At 42.6% G+C, this 27,500-nt stretch overlaps 2 protein-coding genes, 1 long non-coding RNA gene and 1 pseudogene across 3 annotated transcripts in view; 3 read left to right on the forward strand and 1 right to left on the reverse strand.

Moving 5' to 3' along the window:
* The first annotated feature begins 874 nt into the window (after nt 1-874).
* On the forward strand, nt 875-993 carry LOC128634288 (uncharacterized; annotated as a pseudogene).
* A 1,692-nt stretch (nt 994-2,685) lies between these two features.
* Nucleotides 2,686-3,968, forward strand: LOC128634070 (fumarylacetoacetate hydrolase domain-containing protein 2-like). The gene is made up of 4 exons (XM_053684046.1): nt 2,686-2,735; nt 2,974-3,275; nt 3,382-3,490; nt 3,775-3,968. The coding sequence occupies exons 1-4, from the start codon at nt 2,686-2,688 to the stop codon at nt 3,932-3,934; spliced, it is 621 nt and encodes a 206-aa protein (XP_053540021.1). The 3' UTR covers nt 3,935-3,968.
* Nucleotides 3,969-5,753: 1,785 nt separating this feature from the next.
* LOC128634166 (uncharacterized) lies at nt 5,754-11,548 on the reverse strand. Its single transcript, XR_008397422.1, has 3 exons — nt 10,394-11,548; nt 9,774-9,913; nt 5,754-6,187 (listed from the first exon to the last, which is right to left on the reverse strand). It is a non-coding gene; the product is annotated as an uncharacterized LOC128634166 (long non-coding RNA).
* A 12,154-nt stretch (nt 11,549-23,702) lies between these two features.
* Nucleotides 23,703-27,500, forward strand: part of LOC108261271 (TBC1 domain family member 10A) — a 45,846-nt gene continuing 42,048 nt past the window's right edge. The window contains exon 1 of the mRNA XM_053684372.1: nt 23,703-23,850. The gene's annotated coding sequence lies outside the window, so the exon portion shown is untranslated. The remainder of the gene's footprint in view (nt 23,851-27,500) is intronic.

Below are 27,500 nucleotides of genomic sequence, written 5' to 3' on the forward strand. Positions count from 1 at the left end.
TGCATTTCATAGTACCTCCCCCATCCGCCCCAATATCTTGTTTATTTATCTTGTTTATTTATCTTGTTTATTTATCTCTTTATTTATCTTGTTTATCTTGTTTATTCTTCTTGTTTATTTTATGTACATGTTTGCACGGAACAAAAAAGGAGTGGCTCTTAATTTCATTATACATGTGTATAGTGACAATAAAAGGCATTCATTCATTCATGACAGACAGAAAGAAAGTGAGAGAAAGAGACAGAGACAAATACAGTCAGACATACTTGCACAGAGAAAGTGAGCAAGAGAGAGAAAGAAAGAAAGACAGAAACAGATCAATAGAGACAGAAAGGCAGTCAGACAGAAAGAGAGAGGGAGAAAAACAGACAGACAGAAAGCGAGAGAGAATGACAGACAGACAGACAGAAAGTGAGAGACAGAGATAGAGATGACAGTGAGACACACATACACTGAGAGAATGAGACAGAGACCGATCAAGAGAGATGGAAAGACAGTCAGAAAGACAGACAGAAAGAGATAAAGAAATAGAGAGAGAGAGACTTGTTTCTCTCAGGCTCTCATAGTGACTCAGGCCTCCGCTGGTGCTGTCCTTGGTGCTGAAATCAGTCACTAGCCTGCAGTTCACTGAATCTTCATTACAGCATAAACATAATACACTATGTAACCAAAAGTATATGGACGCCTGACCATAACACCCACATGTGCGTCTTCCCTGAACTGTTGCCACACAGCTGAAATCACAGTAAGGTTTGAAGGGGACCCAATCAATCAATCAATCAATCAATCAATCAATCAATCAACCAGTCAGTCAGTCAGTCAGTCAGATGTTTGCTTACACTATTTAAATAGGCCCCATTTCGTGGCAGCTATTGCTTACGGCCATACCACTCTGACAAAGCCCGATCTCATCTGACCTCGGAAGCAAAGCAAAGTTGGGCCTGGTTAGTACTTGCTTGGGAGACTGAATGGGAATACTAGGTGCTGTAAGCTTTTTATTTGGAGAAGTGTTTTCATGATCTCTGCACAACATCCTCTTTTGGGATAAAGATTGGATACAGGTTTGAAGGGGACCCAATCAATCAAAAAAAAAAAAAAAGCTGCCTTCCAAGCAGTAGATCTGGGTTTGATTCCCGGCCAATGCACGGATTGAAACCGGTAGCTACTTGAGGTACTTTATGGTAGTTGGCACAGAAGGAAGGGATCACCTACCTGAAAATAAATTAGTCAACAGAATGTGCTATAAGATTCTCTGCAGGCCTCCTAGAACTGTTTCTGCTTCCCACTTGTGTTGTTAGTGGTTCTTTGCTGTTTGTAAACACAGTATTATCCAATAGGGCACGTTTGACCCGTGAACAGGGGCGAAAATGTAAGAAAATGCCGTCTCTCCGTGTCTGTCTTCTGTTAGCGACAAGCTAGCATGCAAACTGTGATGAGAGGTGTACATTTTCCGCAATCAGCCATCTATATAGTTAGTGTTCTATATTTAATAAGCAAAGATGTCTATATGCTGATTGGTCTTAAGCAGCGTTGTCCAATCTTCAGGTTTTCATTCCAATCTAGCAGGAGCCACACCTGATTCCAACTGTTGGATCCGCTGATCTTGGCTTTCAATAGACTAGAGTGTGGCTTCTGCTTGGTTAGAATGAAAACCTGCAACCACACTGGCCCATTCTGGATAAGACTGGACAACCCTGATCCAAAGCAAATAACCACTAAGGTAAGTGCCACTTTGTTAGTTCAGAATCTGTCATGCTGACTCGACGTCACTCGATGAACAGGGAAGGAACTGGTAGATGAGGAGACTTCCCACTGTTGACGAATGGCAATTTCAAGTTGAGGGTGCGTTTTCTTTGCGTTTTCCTCCTTGGAGGTGGGAAATTACAAGCTGCAACCTCGAGTCAAGTGCATCATTACTCTTGTCTTCTTGATGAAGGAAAGAGCTAGGCTCCCACATTCAGTGGAAAAGCAGAGACTGCCTGTGATTTTGCAAGCAGCTGTTATCTGCCTTGCTGCAAAAGGCTCAATGGAAGGGAAGCCGCTCCCAGCCTTTTCCGGGCGTAGACCTCTCGCTGATAGGTGAACTTGCTGACCAGTACTTTACGGAAAATTTTCCAGTCACGTTCAGAGTCTTATTGAGCAACGAAAGAGCCAGGCCTCCACTTTCTGTGGAAAACCAGAGACTCCCTTTCATTTTGTCAGCAAATGTTATCTGCTTTGCTACAAAAGCACAAAAGAAGGAAATCTGCTCTGTTCAAGGTCTCGCTTTCTGGCTGTTCCTAGAGGACCTGATCCTACCATGATGACGACCGGTCAGTTATTAAAGCAAAGTTCAAAACTTCCAGCTGGTTTCTGCCCAGTCTTGAACCAGGACCTTTTGCATGTGACGCAAACGTGATAGCCACTACACTACAGAAACCATGAGTGCAGATCTTTGGCTGTTGCCTATGGTCTGCTGATGAGAAACGCACATACTTAAACTTTTGTTCACCAGAGTTGAATTGCCCAGCATGGCATTGGTGGTATAGTGGTGAGCATAGCTGCCTTCCAAGCAGTTGACCCAGGTTTGATTCCTGGCCAATACCTGGATTGAAACGGAAAGGGAGCTGAGGGAAGTGTGAAGGTCAGTGTGGAGAGCACGAAAGATGTCGTCGACCTGAAGGTGTTGGATCAGACCGTGCCACCATGAGAGAGTTCTTGGAGCTGGGAGAGAAGGGCATAGAGTGTGCTCAGAGGTGGGGCAGACTTCATGGACTCACTTATATGTAATCTTTTGGCTGATATCCAAAACAGCTTTCAGTCCTTAAGGTTTAGATCAGGTTCAGCTGACTAAATTTAGTCTATAACTAACAACTAAATGACTCAAACATGATAAAACATTGTCCTGTTGTCTAAAGATCGATATTAGCTGTTAAAATGTGCATGAGAGAGACTTCCTATTTGTTCCATCTGTTAGCTACATTATTGTCACAGCTCCAGTGCAAAAACTAATGAAGCAAACCGCAGACATGAAACTTATCCTTGCTACGTTTGGTGTGAGGACAAAAATCATGCCAAATTAGAAATTCATTCCTATAAAAAAGAGGCGTCTTACGCTCATGCCTGTTATTCTCAGGAGGAGGACGCTCGCGGTCACGTTGCCGGCTTCACCGTAGCCAGTGAGATCAGCGCTCGTGTTTGGCAGATGAAGAACGGCAAGCAGTGGCTTCTGGGAAAAACATTCGACAAATTCTGTCCACTAGAGCCTGCTCTTGTTACCACAGAAGCACTGAAGGGTAGGTGGGGGGCCGGTGAGATGGAAACCTGAACTAAAAATTGTTGTGAACGTAAAAAAACCATGAGGCTGTGAGTCAGAGCTGTAATGTGCTGTTTTTAAATCAGACGTCCACAATCTGGGGATCCGGTGCCTGGTAAACGGTGATGTAGTTCAGGACAGCAACACCAGTCAGCTGATCTTTAAGACGGAGAAGGTGGTGGTGTGGGTCTCGCAGTAAGTATCCAGCGCATGGTGGTGAACATATTTCACTGACCTGATCTTACAGCAGTGTTCAGATTCAGTGTTCAGACTCTTCTAGGGATGCATTGATACCAGTACTGGTATAGGTCTGATACTGTGCTGAGTGAATTGTGCAGCACATTAAACAGTAATGTGACCGTGCAGAGAAACTGTTGCACGTGGGAGCAGTTCAGATCTGTGAGCACTGAGACATTGGTGTATTGTTACTGCATCCCTAGTGTCTTCTGTACAGCTTTGTTCATTTGTCTTGAAGGCAGGTTTGTGACTCTGTACCCAGGCGACGTGTTTCTAACAGGCACGCCTCCAGGAGTGGGCGTGTTCAGAAAGCCACCCATCTTTCTAAAGGTGAGCTCAGTTTCCAGTTTCTTACACTGCGTAGGCTTGTTCTCCATTTTCCAATTTTGTGAATCTCTATAAGACTAATATGACCTGGTCATGGTGATGGAGAAACACCGTGGCTCATTTAATCCCCTTGAGTAAATAAACATAAAAGACAGGGGCGCAATAAGTTTTGGTGAGCCGAAATCCTCAGAAACGTTAAGAGGTGCCCTTGGTGATGACTGGTTTAGAAAGTCATTCATCACGTCTGTTGTTTGATGACCGTGCAGAACTAAGCGATTAGAGAAATGAGTCTGAAAACAGCTCTGGAGTTATCTCCTACTGAGGCAGGAACAGCTGTACAGACGTATCCTTTGAGATTACTTTTGGAGAGAGGAAACACAAAGTACAGCGTTCTTCAAAATTAACATGAAGTCAGAAAGCTTTCTGATTAGGCGTTATCGTTAACGCACCACATCGAAAATATTTTTATTTTAAGGTCTGTGGCCTTGCAGTGTTGCACGAGTGTTTACAGTGTGTTGGTGTATACACTGATGTGTTAATCATAATCATGTGCTTATGTTTCGAATTAATTTGGGTCCAAGTTTAGATCGCAAACGCATCTTGCCGGCTGAAGTGTTTCTTTTATAACCAACAACTGAACACACCTTAGTGCTAATTTCTTTTAAACTCGCAATCCCCCCCCCCCCCCCCCCCCGCCAACAAAAAAAGGAATGTTTTGCATAAAATTCTAATTAGTTAGCTTTTGAACGAAATGTTCCATCAAAACAAACCTCATGACTACACCTGAGTGCTAAATTTGATTAGTTCTTTGTACTGCTTCTAAAACATGACCCATCAGACAGCTACTTACGGGGGGGGATTCTTTATAATTCAGAAGGAATACAGAAAGGACACATCGTGGAGTGTCAGATCGAGGAGATCGGGTTCATCCGAAACACAGTGGTGTGACTCCTGCACAGTTGGCTGACTTTTATCTGAGCTGCGGAGATGGAAAAAATTAAAATAAATCCCTTTCACCGTTGAAATGCTTTAATGTCTAGACGTTTCTGAAATCCTAATCAGATTTGTGTGCACTAGAAGTGATTGGTCCAGAGTGCAGGTGCTGTGATCTTCCAGGAGATAGAGCTCTGTTGATTATTATTACTGTATTAGTGGGTTGTCCAACCTGCGAATCTCTCTCGACATTATCGATCGCCTTCTCCGTGAGTGTGCAGGAGGTCCTTGTGCAGTTCACCTGTGTGTGTGTGTCTCGAGATCTTACTCAGCACCTGGTGCACTATAGTAATCAGCCCTGTCCGTCAGCATCTCTCTCGCCGTGCTGCATGTGGAAGGAGTCTGTCTATATATGTACTTGTGTGGGGTGAAAGAGGGGGGTTATGGGATTGCTACAGTGTCCCAGGAGGGCTGGCGGCATTACCAGTGGATAATCAGGGGCTGATTGGAGGGTCAGTGGTTCATAAGCTCCGTCACTCATCGTTAACAACATCATGTATGAGAACGTGGAAAAAGAAAGATCCGGATTGAGCGACGGTGCAGAACAAAATCTGTATTCGTCTCTCCAAATCAAACAAAGCAACGTTATAAAGCAACAATTTTCATCAAACAGAAACCAGAGAAGAACTCGTTAACTTCCTAACAATACAACATTGTCAAACACTCACTAATTAAACTGAATACAATGACCAATATCCTGCTCTCTTATTGGTTAACAGCTCTGATTAACTCAAAATCCTACCAATATTCTCACTCAAAGCCTACCATCAGCATTATATCGAATGACATTAACACACTTAACACACAACATGTAGCTCAGAGCTCAGTCTTCAGTTTGCACTAGAGCTACAAGGCTCTAAACTGTCAACAGTGTGGAAAATGAACGATTAAATCATCACACACTGGTTTAGAAATCTATCTATACAAATAAAGAATTTTTAGCTGCTAGTAGTAAAGGCATAATGCTTTAGGTTTCATGATGCTAAACCGCTAGATATAAGCTTTACTTGTTAGTTACAGCACATTAAGCTCATAGCTTCAGTGCAAAACTGAAAACCACAACAAACATTTCCTAACTACATTCATAAGAAAGAGAGAAACCAAATGCAGTTTTTAAAGGTCCACGTTCAAGAACACATCTTGCTCCAAGCGAATTACCAGAAACACTGATATTTTGTAACTAAACCTAGAGCGGTGTAGACGTGTGTTTCTCCTGCGTCAGCCTTAGAGGAACTGCGAGACGAACTGGAAGAGTTTGTGTTTGTTCTCGGCCTGGAGGAAAAGAGGACTGATCTCTAGGTACACCGCCTCGCTCTGCCGGTCCTCCATCAGCACCTGGTACAAGAGAAACACACTGTAATCCAGTCTGTACAGGATTTCGGAGGGTTTTTATAATTATTTATATACATTATATACATTTATTTATTTATATTGTGATTATTGCGGCCCAAAATGCTTGATTTTTCTGTGGCTTTTTTCAAATTTACGTTGTTTTTCACACAAAATTGTTTTGCGCGTTCTTCCGCGGTGATGTTTGTTGGTAAACGAGACCTTTTAGCTGTTACTCATGTTGACGGACATGAATCGAAGAGGAAATCTTGGCCCAGATCTGCAGAAAATCGGCGGTAAGTTTAAAACGTTGCAAGCTGTTCCGAATATTGAGGCGTTTGCTCGATTCTGCTTTCGTTTCTGCGATCGCAAATGGAACCGTGGAAGAAGCTGTTCACAGGATAAACATATTTATGGCACACTTGTACGATATCCTGTGTGAAGTTTACCTGAAGACATGTCGGAGACTCTGAAAACGTGTGAGGAAAGCTTATCTGAGACTGAGTCTGCCATTTGGCAGAAACCCAATACCCTGAGGACAACATCCCCATTGTGAAGCATGGTGGTGGTAACACTACAAAATATGTATGTGTGTGTGTGTGTGGGGTGGGGTTAGGGGATGGGGTGTGTTGGCTCAAATTTAGCCTATTACCCAAAAACACTTAAAATTCAACTTAGAAGCCAACACTCACATCTACCTCTGAGCCCAGTTGGAGATAGAAAAAAAGACACCAGCCGTGAGTGAGAAGAAGCAAGGGTCCAGCTTTATTGTTCCATTCCACCACACGAGATCCACACCGATGAGAATTCTCAGAAGTGATCTGATACCCTGAGCTTAAGCTCCAGTATTTATACTGTATTTACACAGTAAATAACCCATATGTTTCAAGAAGACTATGATATCAATACCAATAGGGTTAAAAAAGAGCTCATCTACCTTACTCTTATGTTCCAGAAAAGGGCTATTCCACTTACACATAGAATCAAAACCAGGGGTTTTCAAATTACACATAGAATCAAAACCCATGGATTTCTAATAACCCAGAAAGTCAAATCCACGGGATTTCAATAACCCAGAGACTCAAAACTAAGGGATTTCAGTAACCCAGAGAATCGAAACCAAGGGATTTGAATAACCCGTAAAATCAAAAGTGGAGAGACAAAACAATCTAGAGGGACCTTGGTCTTACTATTATCTCACGGGGGGGGGCAGCTTGACTCAGCCACCCTTATAAATGGCTCCTCATGGTTCTCTCTTAACATTAAGGCCTTCCTTGCGAGCCTGCATTTCTAGTTTATAATTTATTTTCATATTTGCTCTATATCTCCATTTTATATATAGTTATACTGCTTGAAAAACGGTTTACTGTACTTCCTACTTCATAATATCATTATATTACCCATCTACTGTTCCACATATCCTATTATTCTGTTTTTTATAGAGTATATATATATATATATATATATATATATATATATAAAATAAGATATTACCCTTATAATATCTTAATATTCCTTTTTATTATTCTTATAAAGTTATTGTAGTATGTGTGAGAGAGAGTGTGTGTGTGTGTGTGTGTGTTGTCTACTTGCCCGCCCTTGACTGTACGAGTGTGTGTGTGTGTGTGTGTGTGTGTGTGTGTGTGTGTGTGTGTTATCACTCCTCAGCTCATACACTTCTTTTTGACTTTTTGACTAATAAACCATAGTGTATTACTCTTAAAGATCTAAGTAAAGTGTGAATCCAATTCAATATTCAATATCAGTCAATATCCGCCTCACACCGCTTCTGTGTGTCTTGGTGCCCGTCTTTTCTTCTTCTCCCCTTTACTGGATACTAGGTCTCCCTCATGTTTATTTCATGTCATTTTTATCCACAATAGGTGTCAGAAGTTGAAAGGGGGGTGAATACTTAGGAAATGCACTTAAATAATGAGGAAAACAGTCTGAAGAACACTCAGTCGTCAGTATACACGACTGTAATTTAGTCAACATTTTGGGGAACAACGTTGTGGGGAACACAGCGGTTCTGACAAACCTCTGAGACAAAACAGCGTCACGGCACTGCAGTGATGCCTGTCTGTTAGTTTGCTTTGCCTCAGACTTATTTTGAACTGATCTAATGTTTTGTCTGCTTGTGGGTTGGAAGTCCGTGATAGTTATATAAGTAGATATTTATATAAATCTTCCACACACACACAAACATCATCCATCCATCACAGCACCACTTCTGAAGCGGGGAAAACTTCAGCCACAACAACTACAGGAACTGTTACCATTGCTCGAACGAGAAAGATTCTTATTAACGAACAACTTTTATATGGACAGAAAGATACAGTCCCCTCTGAAACTACTGGGACGACAAGACCAATTCTTTTTCTTTTGCTGTAGACTGAAGACATTTGAGTTTGAGATCAAAAGATGAATATGAGACGCGAGTTTCAGCTTTTATTTCCTGGTATTTACATGTAGAGGTGATAACCGACATAGAACATAGCACGTTTTGTATCACACCAGCCAATTTGTAGGCGAGTAAAAATATTGGAACATGTGACTGAAAAGTGTTTCTTGTTACCCAGGTGTGTCCTGTTAGATTGACTGTTTAAACAATAAATAGCGCTGAACATCTACTCTTAGTTTTGGTTTTAGCCTTCACTTTCACCTGTGAAGACTGCATCTGTTGTTAAAAAGGATAAGCCAACATGAAGATCAGAGAGCTGTCTATGGGAGAAAAGCAAGTCATTTTGAAGCTGGGAAAAGCGGGAAAAAGAATCAGAGGCATTGTTCAAACATTGGAGCATAGCCACTAGAACAATATGGAATATCCTGAAAAAGAAAGAAAGCACTGGTGTACTGAGCAGCAGACACCGAATGGATCGGCCAAGGACGACAACAGCAGCTGATGACAGAAACATTGTGAGAGCTATGAAAAGAACCCGACAAAACAACAGTTAGTGACATCAACAACAACCTCCACAGGGTAGGGGTGAAGGTCTCAGACACTTTGAGAGCAGAAACACAGGCCATACCACTTGATGCAGTTACTGCAAGCAAGGGATATGCATCAAATATTAAGTGTTATTTATTTTAACTTACTTCAAGACTTGTCTGTTCCTATACATTTCCTTTTTCCAGGAAATAAAAGTTGAACTTTCATCTCATATCTCATTGTTTGATCTCAAACCCAAATGTTTTTGGTGTATAGCACAAACAAATGAATCGTCTGTTCTAATAGTTTCAGAAGGAACTCTATATTAGCAGTTTAAAACAGCATTGAGTACAACGTGGGCCGTTTAAACTTTTCAGCCTTGAAAATCATCAAGAAAGGGGACTGTATATAAGGAAAAGCACCTGATAGCCATTGTGAAATCTGTAAAGTGATGCTTTGGGCCTGATTTGTTGGTGGTGGGGGAGGCGGTGACTAATGTTATCTGTAGTAGAGCCAATACGTTTGCAGGAAATAAAGCACTCCTTAAGAAAAATATTGTTTTATACAGAATCCCCGTATGTTTAAGATCATGACATGATTTAATAAGTGGTGCGCATTTGCACGATGGGTGCCAGTACTTTTGGAGCTACCGGTCTGACTCACCGGTATATACCCAGCTGGCAGTAGGTGTGTAAGCTGTAGGCTTGTTTCAGTCAGCTTCTCTTGACCAAGTGCAACATCAAACTCCATCTCTCCTCCTCCACATTCTGCCACCTCACACAGCAAGGCAGAGACAGCACAGGCTGCACACACACACACACACACACACACACACACACACACACACACACACACACACACAGAGTTCTGATTATTACTACTTACATTATCAAATATGTCTCCTTTACCACTGTTCATCCCTCATTCCTATTGAAGGGGGTGTGGCTTATGAGACAGTCCCAGTGAACGAGGTGTGGCCTTTGTGTCTCAGTCATAGTGAAGGAGGCATGTCCTGTGTCTCAGTCAAAGTGAAGGAGGCGTGGCCTCTGAACTTTGCATGTTACTGGACTATGTTTGTGGATTACTGTTTGGATTTACCTGCCTGTGTGTCTCTCAATAAAACTGTTCATACTGCACTTGCATCCTACCTTATCTTCATTGCATCACGAAATGTGACAGAATATTCTGCCGTAACATGGATGCAGCAGGAAGACAAGGGAGACATCACGCTACAATGGGAGTAGCAGGACAATACCTTATCAGGAAACGTTCTGATTACTGACCTCAGATTTCTTGTCCGTGCAGTTCCCTCAACGGTACGCCGTTGAACTGCCGCCAGAGACAGCGGGATTGAGCAGCTACCCGCTGGAGTTCCTCTTCAGCTGCCAGGAATATTTCTGCAGCCTGGCGTATCCCAAGCCTACTAAGAGACAGTGGATCGGGTTCTTGGTGTCCAGGTTTTGCGGACCGGCCCGTGACTGGGCGAAGCAGCTGGTGAGCAGAGTCCTCTGCCCTCCAGGATGTCACTCAATTTGCAGAACTTTTTATGGAGGAGTTCACGCAGCCAGGGCAGCTTCATGGTCTGGATTTACTGGGGTGGAGAGTCAATGGACAGCCCCAGCCTGACCTGCCCTTTAAGCTCTATTATGAGGGGATTGACAGGTCAGCCTCCACCGAACTGCTTCAGGTTCCAGCCAATGTGGAGGAGGTGGCACTGACATGCATGTCTGAGGGCTGCAGGAGGGAGACCAAGCTACAATGCCCTACCTGCAAAAAACTGGGTCTCCAGGAAGCATTCTACTGCTCTTCCACTGCAAAGCCCAGTTACTGTCCCAAGTGTCTGTTAACCAGGACAACCAAGCCCTGCTCAAGCCCAAGTCTACTGACACGGCCGACCAAGTTCTGCTCAAGCCCGAGTCTACCGACACGGCCGACCAAGTTCTGTCATGAATTCCCCTTTAAGCAGCACGCTGTGGAGCATGTGAGCGCGCGTGCACGAGCAGGTGCACCTGCTTTTCCCTTGTTGACAATCGTGACATTTCGACACGTGCATTTGTTATGTTTCTGTTATGTCTCCTCCCCGTTCTGTCATTGGTTGTTGTTTCACGTGTGTCTGAATCGCCCTCAGCCATCAGCCATTACGAGGCTGATTATGTTTGTATATATACCGCGCACCTCCCAGCACACAGCGCGGAATATTGAGTTGTAGTAGATTAGTTGAGTGTCCTTACGATAGAGAACCAAAGTCACAGTTTATAGTTTCATGGTTCAATTCATAGTCATAGTTCATGTCATGTTTCATGTTTAGGTTCATTAGTTTAGTTCACGCTGGTTTCTCCGCCCCCAGTCCCACGCTATAGTTCATGTTCATGAGAAAGAAAGAAAAAAGAAACATCCACCTAGTGTTTAAAAAACAAAAAATTAAAAATAGAATGTAAATATATAACTGGAGCTTCTGTCAGCATTAGTATAAGACTTAATGTAGTGCACCTACTTATTTTAACTTGGTATGTGTTTGGAAAAAATCAAAAAGCTTTAAAAAAAAAAAAAAAAAGGGCTGGATTGTAAAATTTAAAAAGAAAAAAGAAATTGTGCAGTCCATGGATTATTGCTCTGAAGATAAACAAGAAAAAGAAAAAAGAAGACACCTATCATGGTGGTCTTTCCCTGATTCAGGATCTGAGGAGATGAAGGAGAGAACAGAACAGACCCAGCACAGAGAAAGGAGAGTCACATTCAAGGGAGAAAAAGCACAGGGAGAAGGCTGGATGAGGTGCATTGTGGGAAGACACGATGGGGACTGGGTTATCTTGGAGGAAAACAAAGCGGTCACACAGATGTAGTCACTCGGTCCACAGTGTTATTGACCTCGTTTTTGTTGGAGTCTAGGCCTTTGGCAGCGTTCAGACCGTGGTGGAGATTCTCCACCACCTTCTTCATGCTCATCAGCTCTCCGGGGTGCGGCGTGGCCCGTCGCAACAGCGTTCCCTATGACAGAGGAAAAGAAATAAAGAAAACAAGACCATCATTGGAGATACACGAGCTATAGTTATAGACACTTAGTTATTGCTATTCATCACATTCGATCCATCACCGTTATAAAACGGCTTCTTTCCCACGCTGGTCCTGTTACTCGGTTATTGATGAATCATTCTTTCCTGGCAATAGTTGAGCGTACATATTTGCTGGTCTATGGTCTGTTTTGTACTGTGTTATCTTTAATTTTTTTTGTGGCGTCACCGAGTTGTCAAGTTATTATTCTGACAGGGTCATGTGATTAGCACGGCAACAGCTGGACTACATTCCGCTAACAATAATAACAATAATAAGAATAATAATAATAATAAAGCTAAATGATGAGTGTAGGCACAAGGTCCGTGTGTTTAATAACAGAAAGGCTAACTTAGTGCATATTCTGCATTTATAACCTATAGTATCACTATACATACACTCACTGGCCACTTTAAGACAAACACCTGTACAGCTGCACAGCTGTGCAATTATCCAATCAGACAACCATGTGGCAGCAGCACAGTGCATAAAATCATGCAGATATACATCAACGGCTTCAGGAAATGTTCACATCAAACATCTGAATAGGGGGAAAATGTGCTCTCGGTGACTTGGTGGCATGGTTGTTGGTGCCAGACGGGTATTTGCGTATTTCAGAAGCTACTGATCTGCTTGGAATTTCACAGCCTCCTGAGTTTATTCAAGATGGTGCAAAAAACCATCGAGTGGCGGAACTAAGAGTGGAAACGGCTTGTTGATGAGCGAGATCAAAAGAGAGCTCGATAGCTAGACTGGGTCGAGCTGAGAAGAAGGCTACCATAAAATGGAAAAAAAACAAACAAAAAAAAAACATGCCGAATCTGAGAAGACGGCCACATTTTATCTACATGATTTCATGTGTTGGATAACTGCATGAATGAGCAGGGATATACCAATGAGTGTATAAATCTGTACTGTACTATTAGAAAACCATTTAAACAATTCTCACAGGTCCCGGTCACATAGCAATACAGGTTTCTGCTCTACTCTTTTCTTACAACAGTGATTCATTCATCATGGAACAGGACAGGGCTATGTTTACAGAACTAGGCCATTTGAATGACTTTACTCCCAACTCTCAGTGTACCACGCCGAGTACAGGATAAAACACCATAGGTGTGCTGTTCCAGATAAATAATCAACGACAGTGACTGAAGGCGAAGTAAGCCCCTAAAGCAAGGTCATAGCTTTAATTACGGATCCAAAATCAGACTCTTAGAGGGCTTTTACACTGGCAGCTCAGTCTGAGCGCGGTTTGTGTGTAATGTGAAAGCTGTCACATGGACCGGGAAGCACAGCGCGGTACCGGACCTGAGACTACCTGAAGGAGGTGGTCCTAGTTCGGTTGCTCTGGAACCGAGCCACGATTCCAGTGAATATGAACGCAAATCGTACTCCGTTCCGCGCTTATTCAGGAAGTAAAGTAACCTGCGCATGCATTTTAGCTGAGGACAGCATCATTACGACCTAGTCTCCACAACGCACGTGTACCATGAGCGGCAGGGGAATTTGTGGGACACAGAAGAGGTCCACTGCTGCGCATAATATCTGTTGCACCTGCGTTCGAGTGAGTCTGAACCCAGACCAACGGGTGGAACAATCGCACTCTGATTTGGACCGCAGCAAACATGACCCGTGTGACAACTATCATACTCAAAGGCTACCTCATGCTTTATATTCTAATTTTATTAGTTTCCAAGTGTGGTTCATACCACCAGGGTCACTCCCTGTATTAACAAAAGTGAACTGTCAGGAATTTCTTGCCATTGGATTTTGTGTTTATATACTTCGTTATTTTGCTATTTACTGAATGCACTTCATTCATTTAGTCGGGTTTCCAAAAATTCTGACAATCCTGACTCAGCAACCTACAGAGTAATGTCCAAAATCCACAGGCGTGAAAGTTTCCTCACTCAAACTCGGGATTCTGACACTATGACATAAGCGTTTTCACATTTGCATTTTAATTAATGATACAGTAAACACGTGCATCAAAACCAATCTTATAAATTAGATGGTAGCAGTAAGATAATAGTAATAGTAATAATAGTCCGAGCTGTTATTTCAGTTTAACACACGCGCGCGCACACACACGGAAGCCCAATCAGGTGATACAGAGTCCAGCAATTCACAATTCTCTCACCTGTTCATCGTCATCATCGAGGAATCGGATGGTGCTCATTCTATTCGTGGCTCTGTTGTCCCACGTGTCATCAGCCACATCGTTCACGAGACTCTCCAGAGCACCATAGCGTGCCAGGTTATCAGAACCTACATATACACACACAGACACATTCCACTATCACGTCTCACCTCACCATTCCCAAAATATTTTCCCAAAGCTGAAGGTTAAGCCAAAATAAAGTAACCTCAACTGAAGAGTTCACCTGCGATACCCAGCAAGTAAAAAATGTCAGATTAGGGCTCAGATTATACTCGACTTGTATAAACCCGGACTTATTTAGAGGCTTTGTGCATGAGTGTCTGTGCTCCTGCTCGGTCTCCGTCTCTCCCTCCCTCCTCCCCTCAGTGACCTAGCTTCCATGGGTTTTCCACCCTCATCGGTCCGTATCACCACAAATGATCATAATCCCTCGGCCTAAACAAGAAAACACAGCTGCTACTCAGAAGAGGTTAAGAATGACAAACTTTCTATTCGTCTTTATCGACACTACGTTTACATTCGTCAGCAAAACTATATATAGATATACGAAATTAATTCTGGTGCACTCTCAGTGCACAGCAGTGGATGTGGTGCCACTTGCCACTGTGGTTAGTGCTTAATAGCGACGAGTGTGGTTAGGCAGAGATAAGCTTCTTTAAGACATGCAATCCAGCGGGTGTACATAAAACAGCTCCGGTGCAGAGAGAGAGTGCCAGACAAGATCAGAGATTTTAGGCTCTGTCTACTTATCAAACATTCCAAAAAAATTTATTCTTCTTCTATAAGAATATGTGCTAGACAGGCACAGAGCAAATTAAAATCCTACAAGCCATGCCATTTAGGGCTCACGTTGAGCAGAGACCTTCTCAAACACAGGAATTCATACATACGGAGTGCTAATGTTTGCATACGCATAGGACAAAATAGCAAAAACAAAGAAATATAAATGATATGGGGGGGAACATTTCGTGAGTTGTTTTTCTTTATTATCAAAAAAAAGAAATGATCAAATGAACTATTTTAAGAATGAATAAGAAGAACTCAGGGTTGCCTCCACCACCAAGAAGTGTAGTCCATTCCTTTAGTCTCATTACTAATCTGTATGTCTCAAACTCAAATACCCTTAAAATACATGCCTCAAAAAGCAAGACAGCTATTGAAGAAAAACTATTTCTGACATTTGACCTTGTTTGGATCAACTCTAAAATCTAATATCAGTTCATCTTCTGTGTACAGTCACGATTCTATATAAATCCTCCAAAACATACTACCTCCACCACCTAGTGGCTTTTAATACTATACTGTAAAAACAGCACAGTCTTTTGGATGAGACGTTAAACCGAGGTCCTGACTCGCTGTGGTCATTAAATATCCCAGGACACTTCTCGTAAAGGAGTAGGGGTATTAGAAAAAGGCTAGAAAAAGATCTGACAAGTTATCTTGATTGCACTTGCATCGCAAAAAGCCACTATTTTAACAGGAGTGTGTAGACTTTTTATAGCCTCGGTAGATTGGTATACGTGTGCGGCACACACCACACATGCTGTTCCTGGCTTGAAATGCTACGGATTATAATATTCATAATCGAAACAGTACATGATCTATACTTCAGCCTGTACTGTGCTGAAGCATGTTCCTGGCTTGAAATGCTACGGATTATAATATTCATAATCGAAACAGTACATGATCTATACTTCAGCTTGTACTGTGCTGAAGCAAAAAAAAGTGTTCTTAAGTTTAAAAAAATAATAATAATAAAATTAAATGTTCTAACTGCCACTAAGCACAAACGAACATATCAATGAAACTTAAGAACCTTATTTGATCATATGCAAAGTCATGTCATTCCTGAGGTAAAACAGGAATAATGCTTTGAAGTGCTTTCTTGCTTGTCCATTATTAAAATCATCCAGTCATTTTCAGGTTTCAGCTCTGTGCTTCATGCTGGCACTTTCAAGTAACTTTGTAGGCTGAAAGCGATCGCCACTAGAAGCAGGTATGTCGAGTATCACTTCAGATATGGAACTGTTCTGCCGCTGACACTAATTAAGTCTCCGTGGATTTCTATGAAACCGGACTTTTCTTTATGAAGTTAAAAAATAAATAGAAAATTGTGCTGTTGTAAAGTTTCGAGAAAAAGAAATTATTCATGCTGTTTGGAAATACAGCGTTATACTGTGTGTGTATATATATATATATATATATATATATAATTAGTGTAATATAAACAGAAAATATATATAAGTCGATACCACAGTGTGGTATAAAAATAAAATAAAAGAATTTAATTAAAAACACTCCTGGAGGACACTGATACTGGCAAAGAGAGAGAGAGAGAGAGAGAGAGAGAGAGAGAGAGAGATTTTAGTTATCCTAAATGTGCACACACACACACACACCCCTTATACTCTGAATGCAAGCATTAGTTTAAATTCACTGATATGGTGTCAGGATAAAAAGATTTATTAAAAGAATGAGCATGTGAATAATTATTAGCGACATGAGGCTACATTTAGCTGACAGGACACGGGCTGACTGATTAAAACTTTGCATTTTAATGAGGGAAATAAATATTTGACTCCTCTGCAAAACATGACTTAGTACTTGGTTTAAAAACCCTTGTTGGCAATCACAGAGGTCAGACGTTTCTTGTAGTTGGCCACCAGGTTTGCACACATCTCAGGAGGGATTTTGTCCCACTCCTCTTTGCAGATCTTCTCCAAATCATTAAGGTTTCGAGGCTGACGTTTGGCAACTCGAACCTTCAGCTCCCTCCACAGATTTTCTATGGGATTAAGGTCTGGAGACGGGCTAGGTCACTCCAGGACCTTAATGTGCTTCTTCTTGAGCCACTCCTTTGTTGCCTTGGCCGTGTGTTTTGGGTCATTGTCATGCTGGAATACCCATCCACGACCCATTTTCAATGCCCTGGCTGAGGGAAGGAGGTTTTCACCCAAGATTTGACGGTACATGGCCCCGTCCATCGTCCCTTTGATGCGGTGAAGTTGTCCTGTCCCCTTAGCAGAGAAACACCCCCAAAGCATAATGTTTCCACCTCCATGTTTGACGGTGGGGATGGTGTTCTTGGGGTCATAGGCAGCATTCCTCCTCCTCCAAACACGGCGAGTTGAGTTGATGCCAAAGAGCTCCATTTTGGTCTCATCTGACCTCAACACTTTCACCCAGTTGTCCTCTGAATCATTCAGATGTTCATTGGCAAACTTCAGTGGGCATGTATATGTGCTTTCTTGAGCAGCGGACCTTGCGCGCGCTGCAGGATTTCAGTCCTTCACGGCGTGGTGTGTTACCAATTGTTTTCTTGGTGACTATGGTCCCAGCTGCCTTGAGATCATTGACAAGATCCTCCCGTGTAGTTCTGGGCTGATTCCTCACTGTTCTCATGATCAATGCAACTCCACGAGGTGAGATCTTGCATGGAGCCCCAGGCCGAGGGAGATTGACAGTTCTTTTGTGCTTCTTCCATTTGCGAATAATCGCACCAAATGTTGTCCCCTTCTCACCAAGCTGCTTGGCAATGGTCTTGTAGCCCGTAATCTTGTCCCTGACATCCTTGGAGAGCTCTTTGGTCTTGGCCATGGTGGAGAGATTGGAATCTGATTGATTGACTGCTTCTGTGGACAGGTGTCTTTTATACAGGTAACAAACTGATATTAGGAGCACTCCCTTTAACAGTGTGCTCCTAATCTCAGCTCGTTACCTGTATAAAAGACACCTGGGAGCCAGAAATCTTTCTCATTGAGAGGGGGTCAAATACTTTTTTCCCTCATTAAAATGCAAATTAATTTATAAAATTTTTGACATGCGTTTTTCTGGATTTTTTTTGTTATTCTGTCTCTCACTGTTCAAATACAACTACCATTAAAATTATAGACTGATCATTTCTTTGTCAGTGGGCAAACATACAAAATCAGCACTGTAGGTGATAAAAATAAACACCACTTCCAAATGCATCTGAAAAACCACAGGGAGTATAAAAAAAAATAAAAAGCGAAAAAAAAACACAATAGTAGAAGTTGATTAAATTTCACCTTTTCTTCTGCAACCACACATAATGCCCCTTCCAGACACCATATATTTTCAAACGATACACGATCCTTCAACTAAAACCAAAAGCAGTCAAGACGTTCCACAGGTAAGTATGCTCAACTCTGTCGAAAGCCTTTTCCTGATCAATTAAAACCAAACCACATTCCAAATTAAAAATCCTTCTGGCCTCTACAACATCCCTAATGAACGAATTGTTATCATGAATAAATCGACCCGGCACACAGTAGGTCTGGTCTGGATGGATCACCTCTTCCATGACTATACTAAGTCGGTTTGCCAATACCTTAGAGAGCAGTCGGTATTCCACACAGAGAACTGAAACAGGTCTCCATGATTTTATGTCGTGTAGATCTCCTTTTTTGGGCAACAGAGTCAATACTGCTCTGCGAGAACTGAGTGGCAGCCGCCCCGTGACTAAACTGTCACCCAGTACCTCCAGTAGGTCTGCACCCATTTCAGGCCAAAAAGACTTATAAAAGTCAGCCGGTAGACCATCGATCCCTGGTGCCTTGCCACTCTCCATACCCTGGAGGGCTCGTAGCAGTTCCTCTAGCGTCAATGCCCCTCCGAGGTCTGCATGCGTTTCCTGACACCTGAGGGAGATCCTTCAAGAAGACGTTATCATGGGCCTGTTCATCGGAGATTTCACTCATGTACAGTTCCTTGTAGAAACCGACTGCTCTCTTTCGAATTTCTCTATGGTCCACTAAAAGTGTCCCCTCATCAGAAAACAGGCCATGTATCATCTTATTCTGACCATTCTTTTTTTCCAAATTAAAAAAGAATTTTGATGGTGCATCCATACACTCCACATTCTGAAACCGTGACCTGACCAGAGCTCCTTGTGCGGTAACATCTAGCAATTTAGTCAATAAATTCTTTTTTATTCTTAAATTTTCTATGCATACCTGCCGTCCTGTGTTTTTCATTAACTCTTGAAGCTCCATTATTTCGTTCTCCAAGGATTTCATGCGGAGAGTTGTGTCTCTCATGACATTGGAGGTAGATTTCACACTTGTACAGTTCCTTGTAGAAACCGACTGCTCTCTTTCGAATTTCTCTATGGTAGAGAACCATACAATGGTCCGTAAATCCTACTGGTATATTTACACAACTTCTAAAAGCACTTAACTGGTGTTTAAAAGCATCAAATTTATCTAATCTGGCCATAGAGAGCATATTATTATAGGAGTGTACCCAGGTATATTGTTTCTGCATGTGGTGAAAATTTCTCCAAATGTACACAAGGTCACAGGAATTCATTAACTCGACTAGCCTTCTACGTGATGGCATATGGGGCTCTACATGATTCCTGTCTATACCCAGCTCTGTACAATTAAAATCCCCCCTAGAATCAAAAAATCATCAGAGTCACAATTCTTCAGGACATTGTCTAAGGTTCGTAAAAATAACATTCTTTCAATGGCTGCAGTCGGGGCATAAACACACACAAAAACGACCCACCTATTCTCATATTGAGCTCTAACCTTTAACAGTCGACCCTTTATGAATTCATCAACTTGATAAGAACAGGGGATAAAATTATAGGAAAATAAAATAGCTACTCCCCCACTGGTAGATGTCTTATGACTTAAAAAGGATAACCCTTTAAACTCCCTGGCCCAGTCCGCAGCATTACTGGCGTCTGTGTGGGTTTCCTGAGCAAAGATTACGTCAATTTTCTTTTGCTTCACCGTTTCAAACAACAAAAATCTTTTATTTCTTTCCCTTGCTCCATTTAAATTCAACAAAGCAATTCGAAACTCACTCATAAATATGAGGAAAAATAATAGATTTACATACATGATGTCTAGGATTGACTATCACTATCATTATTGTCTAACATTACATTGACTTTTGTAAGGATTTTCTTTAGACGGTATCCCTCCTGATCAGTGAAACCCCATTCTCCCATAAACCAACGTGTTTTTCTAATGAACTGTTCCACATCCGGGAAAACTCGTCTATCCTCACATTCCTAGCATGTTTAGTCTTTCTCAGAAAAGCCTTGATGTTGTCCACAATATATTCATGGCTCGAAAAGCCACTTAGATTTACACTACATGTAATACTACAGTCAGACGCTTCGCTCTCGCTCTCTACCTCCACAGAATTCAGCTCCTCTGCAACATCTTTCCTCTTAGCCTGTGCATGAGGACTTCTCCGTCTCTTTCTCTGGGGCACCTTGAACACATTCTCTTCCGTCTCCATGTGAGAGCTATCATCCGCAACTTCATCAACAAGGGACAGATCACACTATCTAGTGACACCGTACTGTCCTGTGTATCCTTATCACCTAAATCCTGCTCAGTCTCAGCCTTCTCTTCTTCACCTGGTTTAGCACCGACACCCTGGTGAGAGGGGCCAGCTTCAGGTGTCTCCAACTGAGAAGGTGCTGCTGCTCCCTCTCCCGGTGTGTGGGCCCAATCTACCCCAACGCCCTCTCCAGCAGTAACCTCGTTACCAGCGGCCGCGTTAGTATCATTATCATTTTCGGGATTCACTCGTTTTTCTGGACAGTTCCTCACCAGATGACCAGATAAACCGCACCCAAAACACTTCATTGTAGTAGTAGTAGCGTAAATAACATAATTAAAATCCTCCACCTTTACATTGAGTGTCAGATCCAGATCATTATTGTCCTTCAGAACCATGTACACAAACCGTCTGAAAGACACGATATGTTTTACACGAGGGGATTTACTTGTAATCGCTATCTTCTTGATCTGAGAGACCAGTTTACCATAGCGGGATAGGGTTTGTGACAGAACCTCGTCCTTAATAAAAGGAGGAACATTCGACAGGATGACTTTTTTACACAGGGTTGATAAAGGAAGCACTAAGTGGAACACATCATCAATCACAACTCCACTGTCCACCATGTCGTTTGCTAACTCCACCGTTTTCAGAAACAGCACAACAGCACTATTCATCCGGGCCGCAGACAGAATGTTGTCGTGTCCAACACTCTCCCCCACGGCCAGACACACCTCCTCAACGCTGGCGGTAGTGGCTACTGTAATAGCATGCCGCCGCGTGAGGGAATCATACTTCCCCGTACCTGAGGCAGCCATGCTCCCGACCACGGAAACAGCCACCCAGGCCAGCGAGAAAAATCACACACACACACACACAGACACACAACAAACAATAGTAGATTTAAACTCCCTCAGAAAACAAAGACCTAAAAGGAAATCGTATTTCTGAAGAAAAGACAGATAGAAAAATGAACAAGCGAACTTTGGAGCAGCGGCCTCGGCCACTGAGAGAGAGAGAGAGAGAGAGAGAGAGAGAGAGAGAGAGAGTTTCTGTGTGAGAGAATGTCTGTGTGTTAGAGAGAGAGTGTCTGTGTGTGTGAGAGAGAGAGTGTCTGTGTGAGAGACAGAGTGTCTGTGTGAGAGAGTGAAAGTGTGTCTGTGTGTGAGAGAGAGAGATAGTGTGTCTGTGTGAGAGGGAGAGAGTGTGTCTGTGCGAGAGAGAGTCTGTCTGTGTGAGAGACATAGTGTGTCTGTGAGAGAGAGAGAGTGTATGTCTGTGTGTGTGAGAGAGAGATAGTGTGTCTGTGTGAGAGAGTGTCTGTGTGAGAGAGCAAGAAATTGTCTGTGTGAGATAGTGAGAGAGTGTCTGTGTGTGTGAGAGAGAGAGTGTGTCTGTGTGAGGGAGTGTCTGTGTGAGAGAGTGAGAGTGTGTCTCTGTGAGAAAGAGAGCGTGTCTGTGTGTGAGAGAGAGTGTGTCTGTGAGAGAGTGTGTGTCTGTGTGTTTGAGAGAGAGAGAGAGAGAGAGAGTGTGTGTCTGTGTGTGAGAGAGAGAGTGTGTCTGTGTGTTTGAGAGAGAGAGAGTGTGTCTGTGTGTGAGAGAGAGTGTGTCTGTGAGAGAGAGAGTGTGTGTGTCTGTGTGTTTGAGAGAGAGAGAGAGAGAGAGTGTGTCTGTGTGTGAGAGAGAGAGTGTGTCTGTGTGTTTGAGAGAGAGAGTGTGTCTGTGTGTGAGAGAGAGTGTGTCTGTGTGTGAGAGAGTGAGTGTGTCTGTGTATGTGTGAGAGAGAGAGTGAGTGTGTCTGTGTGTGTGTGTGAGAGAGAGTGAGTGTGTCTGTGCGTGTGTGTGAGAGAGAGAGTGAGTGTGTCCATGTGTGTGAGAGAGAGTGCCTGTGTGAGTGAGAGAGAGAATGTGTCTTTGTGTGAGAGAGAGAGTGTGTCTGTGTGTGAGAGACAGTCTGTCTGTGTGAGAGACAGTGTGTCTGTGTGAGAGAGAGAGTGTGTCTGTGAGAGAGAGAGAATGTGTCTTTGTGAGAGAGAGAATGTGTCTGTGTGTGAGAGGGGGTGTGTCTGTGTGTGAGAGAGAGTGTCTGTGCGAGTGAAAGAGAGAGAGAATGTGTCTGTGAGAGAGAGAGTGTCTGTGCGAGAGAGAGAGAGAGAGAGTGTGTCTGTGTGAGAGTGTGTCTGTGTGTGTGTGTGAGAGAGTGTCTGTGTGAGAGTGTGTCTGTCTGTGTGAGAGAGTGTCTGTGCGAGAGAGAGTCTGTTTGTGTGAGAGACAGAGTGTGTCTGTGAGACAGAGAGTGTGTCTGTGTGTGAGAGAGAGAGAGTGTGTGCATGTGTGTGTGTGTGAGTGTTTGTGTGTGTGTGTGTGTGTGTGAGAGAGAGAGAGAGAGAGAGAGAGAGAGAGAGAGAGAGAGAGAGAGAGAGAGAGAGAGAGAGTTTGTAATTATCACTTCATGGGGACATCATCATGTTTACACAGCAACCTCATGGGGACCAAAAACATTATGGGGACAAAAATCCACGTCCTCACAGGGGTGATGCATTGAAAAGTGTTGAGGAGGCTGTAAATAGACGCCTCACAAATTTTTATCTTTGGCATATAACGCATGATCTGGACAAACTGTGTGTGTGATCGGTTTGGTCTATGTCGCCCCCTTTAGTCTGGAACCGGTATTTTTTGGGGGAGGGGCTTGGCCAACCACTTCACACACTCTGCAAGTCTAATTTATGCAAATTATGGTACCACCCACTTAGTAAAGGACTGTGGCTAATCTGCATATACACATTAGCTCTATTACCTATTAGCGTACAAAAAGGGCCTGGTAAGTTAAAAGCCTAATTAGACTGTTAGAAGGTTAGATTGTTAGCATAAGCTAAACATTAATAAGTCAGAACAGATAGTTATCATGTTTTCCAAATAATTATAAGTCTTAATAATAATTAAAGTTTCAGTTTTTAAATTTTTGCACAGTGAAATGACACTTTTTAAAAATCTCTAAGCAGTAAAACGAAATCCTTAAGTCGGGTTATGGCGGAGTGTAGTTTTTTTGACTGCACTAATAGTTCGTAAACACCACACAGGAAGTAGGAAAAGAACTACATTTCCCATCTGCCCTGGCTGTCACAGGCTAATAGCACCAGCTGCTTTCCATTGCCCTAAGGAGTGATTCTACTGCTGCAACGAGACCAAATACAACGAAAGGTAAGTTATTATTATAATTTTTTGCAGTTTATAAGTTTGTAATTTTATTTCCGTGCTTTAAGACATTATTTATAATTGAATCGCAATATTAAAGTAATTGTTATGCTAGCGGACTTTACTAGCCAGAGTTAACACTTTAACCAATCTAACACATTAGTAAGTACAATAAGTTAATAAAATGAAGTTAATATATTAAATAGACTTTGGTGGTTGTCATGTCATGTGAATATTTAGTGTTATACCGACTTCTGTAACTAGCTTCACCATGTAACGGATAGTTCGGTTATAAATAGCAGAGTCAGGCTTCCTAAATAGTTATCGATCTGAGCGCTGGATTGAGTTTAAAGCCTCTGAAATCGAGGACAGGGTGGACAGTAGTCTGGACCGAGCCGAGCTCATTAGTTCCAGTTATTAGTTTGTTATGAATCTGTAAAGCGCTGGGCGGTGGTGTGATGTGCTTCGATGTTGTAACTACAGCGCGCTCCTTTTATTCTGCGTCTCTAAACACCGCAGCTGAGCTGTGATCTGTGTGTAGAACAGGTTCTCACTCAGCACAGTTATTAGCAAGCACGGATATGGTTATTTTCTTACTCAGAACATCACTAGGGACTGAAAATCTCAATATATTAACATTTTCTTTAGAGGTAAAATGGCACGAAGGTGGAAGAAGAATAATTATAACTAGACCAGTACATTTCCTGAAGAAAATGTGAGCGGTGCTTGCCATGGTGAAATCGGGACAGGGCGCCAATACATTCAAGAGCCGCCCGCGTAGGGTGCCAATACTTTCGAGAGCTGGACAGATATGGCACCAGCATTGTTAGAACCGGCTGTGTAGTGCGCCAATACTTTTTAGAGCCGACTGTCAAGGGCGCCAGTACTTTTGAGAGCTGGCCGTGCAGGGTGCCAATATTTTATACTTTTGAGAGCCGGCCAGATCGTGTGCCAATATTTCTGAGAGCCGAACAGATCGTGTGCCAATACATTTTAGAGCCGAACGTGTACGGAGGCAAAATTTTTTACAGCTTTCTCCTTAGAGGGCCAATACTTTTGAAACTCAATGCCAGTCTATGGGAAATTTTCAGAATTCGAGCTTCTGTAGCGGGAATTCCGGCATTCCGATCGCTTACAAAAGTCATAGCACACTTCAATAAGCCGATCGATTCGACACCTCACCCGTCGATCTCCGACAAACGGTGCGGGACTAGTTATGTGCCGAAAAAAAAGTGGAAGAATAATAATAATTATTATAATAACTAGACCGGTACATTTCCTGAAGAAAATGTGAGTTTCGAGAGTCGGACGAATAGGTTGCTAGAGGGGTTTAGCATGATGCTAGCATGTTTTAGCATGATGCTAGCATGTTTTAGCATGATGCTAGCATGTTTTAGCATGATGCTAGCATGTTTTAGCATCATGCTAGCATGTTTTCGCATCATGCTAGCATGTTTTCGCATCATGCTAGCATGTTTTCGCATCATGCTAGCATGTTTTTGCACATTTTCGCATCATGCTAGCATGTTTTCGCATCATGCTAGCATGTTTTCGCATCATGCTGGCATGTTGCTAGCATGTGTTAGCACTGTACTGGCCGTGTAGGGTGCCAATACTTTTAAAGCTGGACAAATAGGGCGCAAATATTTTCGAATGCCGGACTCTAGGGCACCAATATAATCGAGAGGCGAAAGCGTAGGGTGTCAATAATTTCGAGTGCCGGACGCTAAGGGCGGCAATACTTTCGAGAGCCGACAGCATAGGGCGCCAATACTTTCGCGAGCCAGACAGATGGGGCGCCAGCATTGTTAGAGCTGGCTGTGTAGTGCGTCAATACTTTTTAGAGCCGACCGTCAAGGGTGCCAGTACTTTTGAGAGCTGGCCATGCAGGGTGCCAATACTTTTGAGCGCCGGCCGGATAGGGTGCCAATACTTCTAAGAGCCGAACAGATCGTGTGCCAATACATTTTAGAGCCGAACGTGTACAGAGGCAAAACCTTTAGAGCTTTCTCCTTAGAGGGCCAATACTTTCGAAACTCAATGCAAGTCTATTGGAAATTTTCAGAATTTGAGCTTCCGTAGCGGGAATTCCGGCATTCCGATCGCTTCCAAAAGTCATAGCACACATCTCCTCAATAAGCCGATCGATTCAACGCCTCACCCGTCGATCTCTGACAAACGGTGCGGGACTAGTTACGCGCCGGGAAAAAAAAGTGGAAGAAGAATAACAATAACTAGACTGGTACATTTCCTGAAGAAAATGTGAGTGGTGCTTGCGTTGGCGAAACAGGGACGGGTGCCAATACTTTCGAGAGCCGACAGCATAGGGCGCCAATACTTTCCAGAGACGGACAGATATGCTACAGTAAATGTTAATAATAATAATAGGACGTTATTTAAAAGCTCATGCAGCTGATGTTATTTTTATTTAGTAGTTAATTTAACATGCTATGCTAACATGTAAACAATAAGATAATATTCCTGACGTACATTTTACACTCAATATTGACTGTTTCTGTTCTATTTCACCAACAAAAATATTTCCAAACAAAGCCACAGCAGGTCCTGCTCCTTTTTCCTCCTAATTCCCTCATTTCTCCACGTTGGGATTAATAAAGTATTATCTTATCTCATCTTTTGTTCAAATGGGAGATTTCTGATTTATTTTATTTATTTTGTTTATTTTTAAATAGGAGACCTTTTAATAATTTTATTTAAAAAATGGCTTCATGTTTCAATTATAATGAAGCATTTGTTCAAACAAAAATGTTTTCAGTCCTTTAAGGATCATTGTAACTGAGGATGTTATGTTTAAATAAACAGCAGGAGATTGAGCACCAGTGACTTGACACCTACAGCTGACAAAGCTGCAAGCAGGGTTCATACCTGCGCAAGAAAACCCCGCTGGATTTAGAGTCCGACGCCTCAAAGTGATTTAAGGAAACACTAGGCTATTCTACTGGAGCCGACGGACGTGTTTGTCCGTGTTCGACCCTTCTCCAACAACAACTTTGCAGTCTCGTTTATATTCTCAGGTTTCCGCACGTGGACGCCCTCTTCAGTACATTTACTTCAGTCAAGTAATTAGAGCCTTTACTAGTTTACATGAACACATTCGGACGACTGACTTTACGTCAAAGCATTTTTCTAGGATAAAACACAAGCGTGTTTGATGAATGCCAAGGTGCTTTCCTGCTCATCTGAATAGAGTTCTCTCTGCATTACGACGCAGTTTCATAACAGGCTTCAAGTTGCACAGGTGAAACCCCAGTGTAGTTCAAGTCCAGTGCCCTTTTCTCTCTGCAGTCGGGAAGATAGTGCACACGAGTTAGTTGACACAGACAGTTGACATGCCTTGAGCAGGCTTCAAGTTGCGTAGGGGAGACCCCAGTGCATTCCAAGTCCAGTGCCATGTTCTCTTGGCCATCAGAGGAAGGGAGCATGAGACAAGACTTGAGTGCATTTCCTTGGTTCATTTATGTTCTGTTGGTTTATGTTTTGATCGTTTCAATGTGCCAACCTTCTTTACCAGCCGTAACTGCGATGGAGAATGAGACAAGGCTTAAGAGTAACTCCAAGGCTCATTTACGTTTTGATCGCGCATGGTCTCAACATTCCAAAGTGTCATGTGTCTTTTCAAATGGCTTCATGTTTCA

The sequence above is a fragment of the Ictalurus punctatus genome, chromosome 12 (assembly GCF_001660625.3).
Source record: "Ictalurus punctatus breed USDA103 chromosome 12, Coco_2.0, whole genome shotgun sequence".
Classification (NCBI taxonomy): Eukaryota; Metazoa; Chordata; class Actinopteri; order Siluriformes; family Ictaluridae; genus Ictalurus; species Ictalurus punctatus.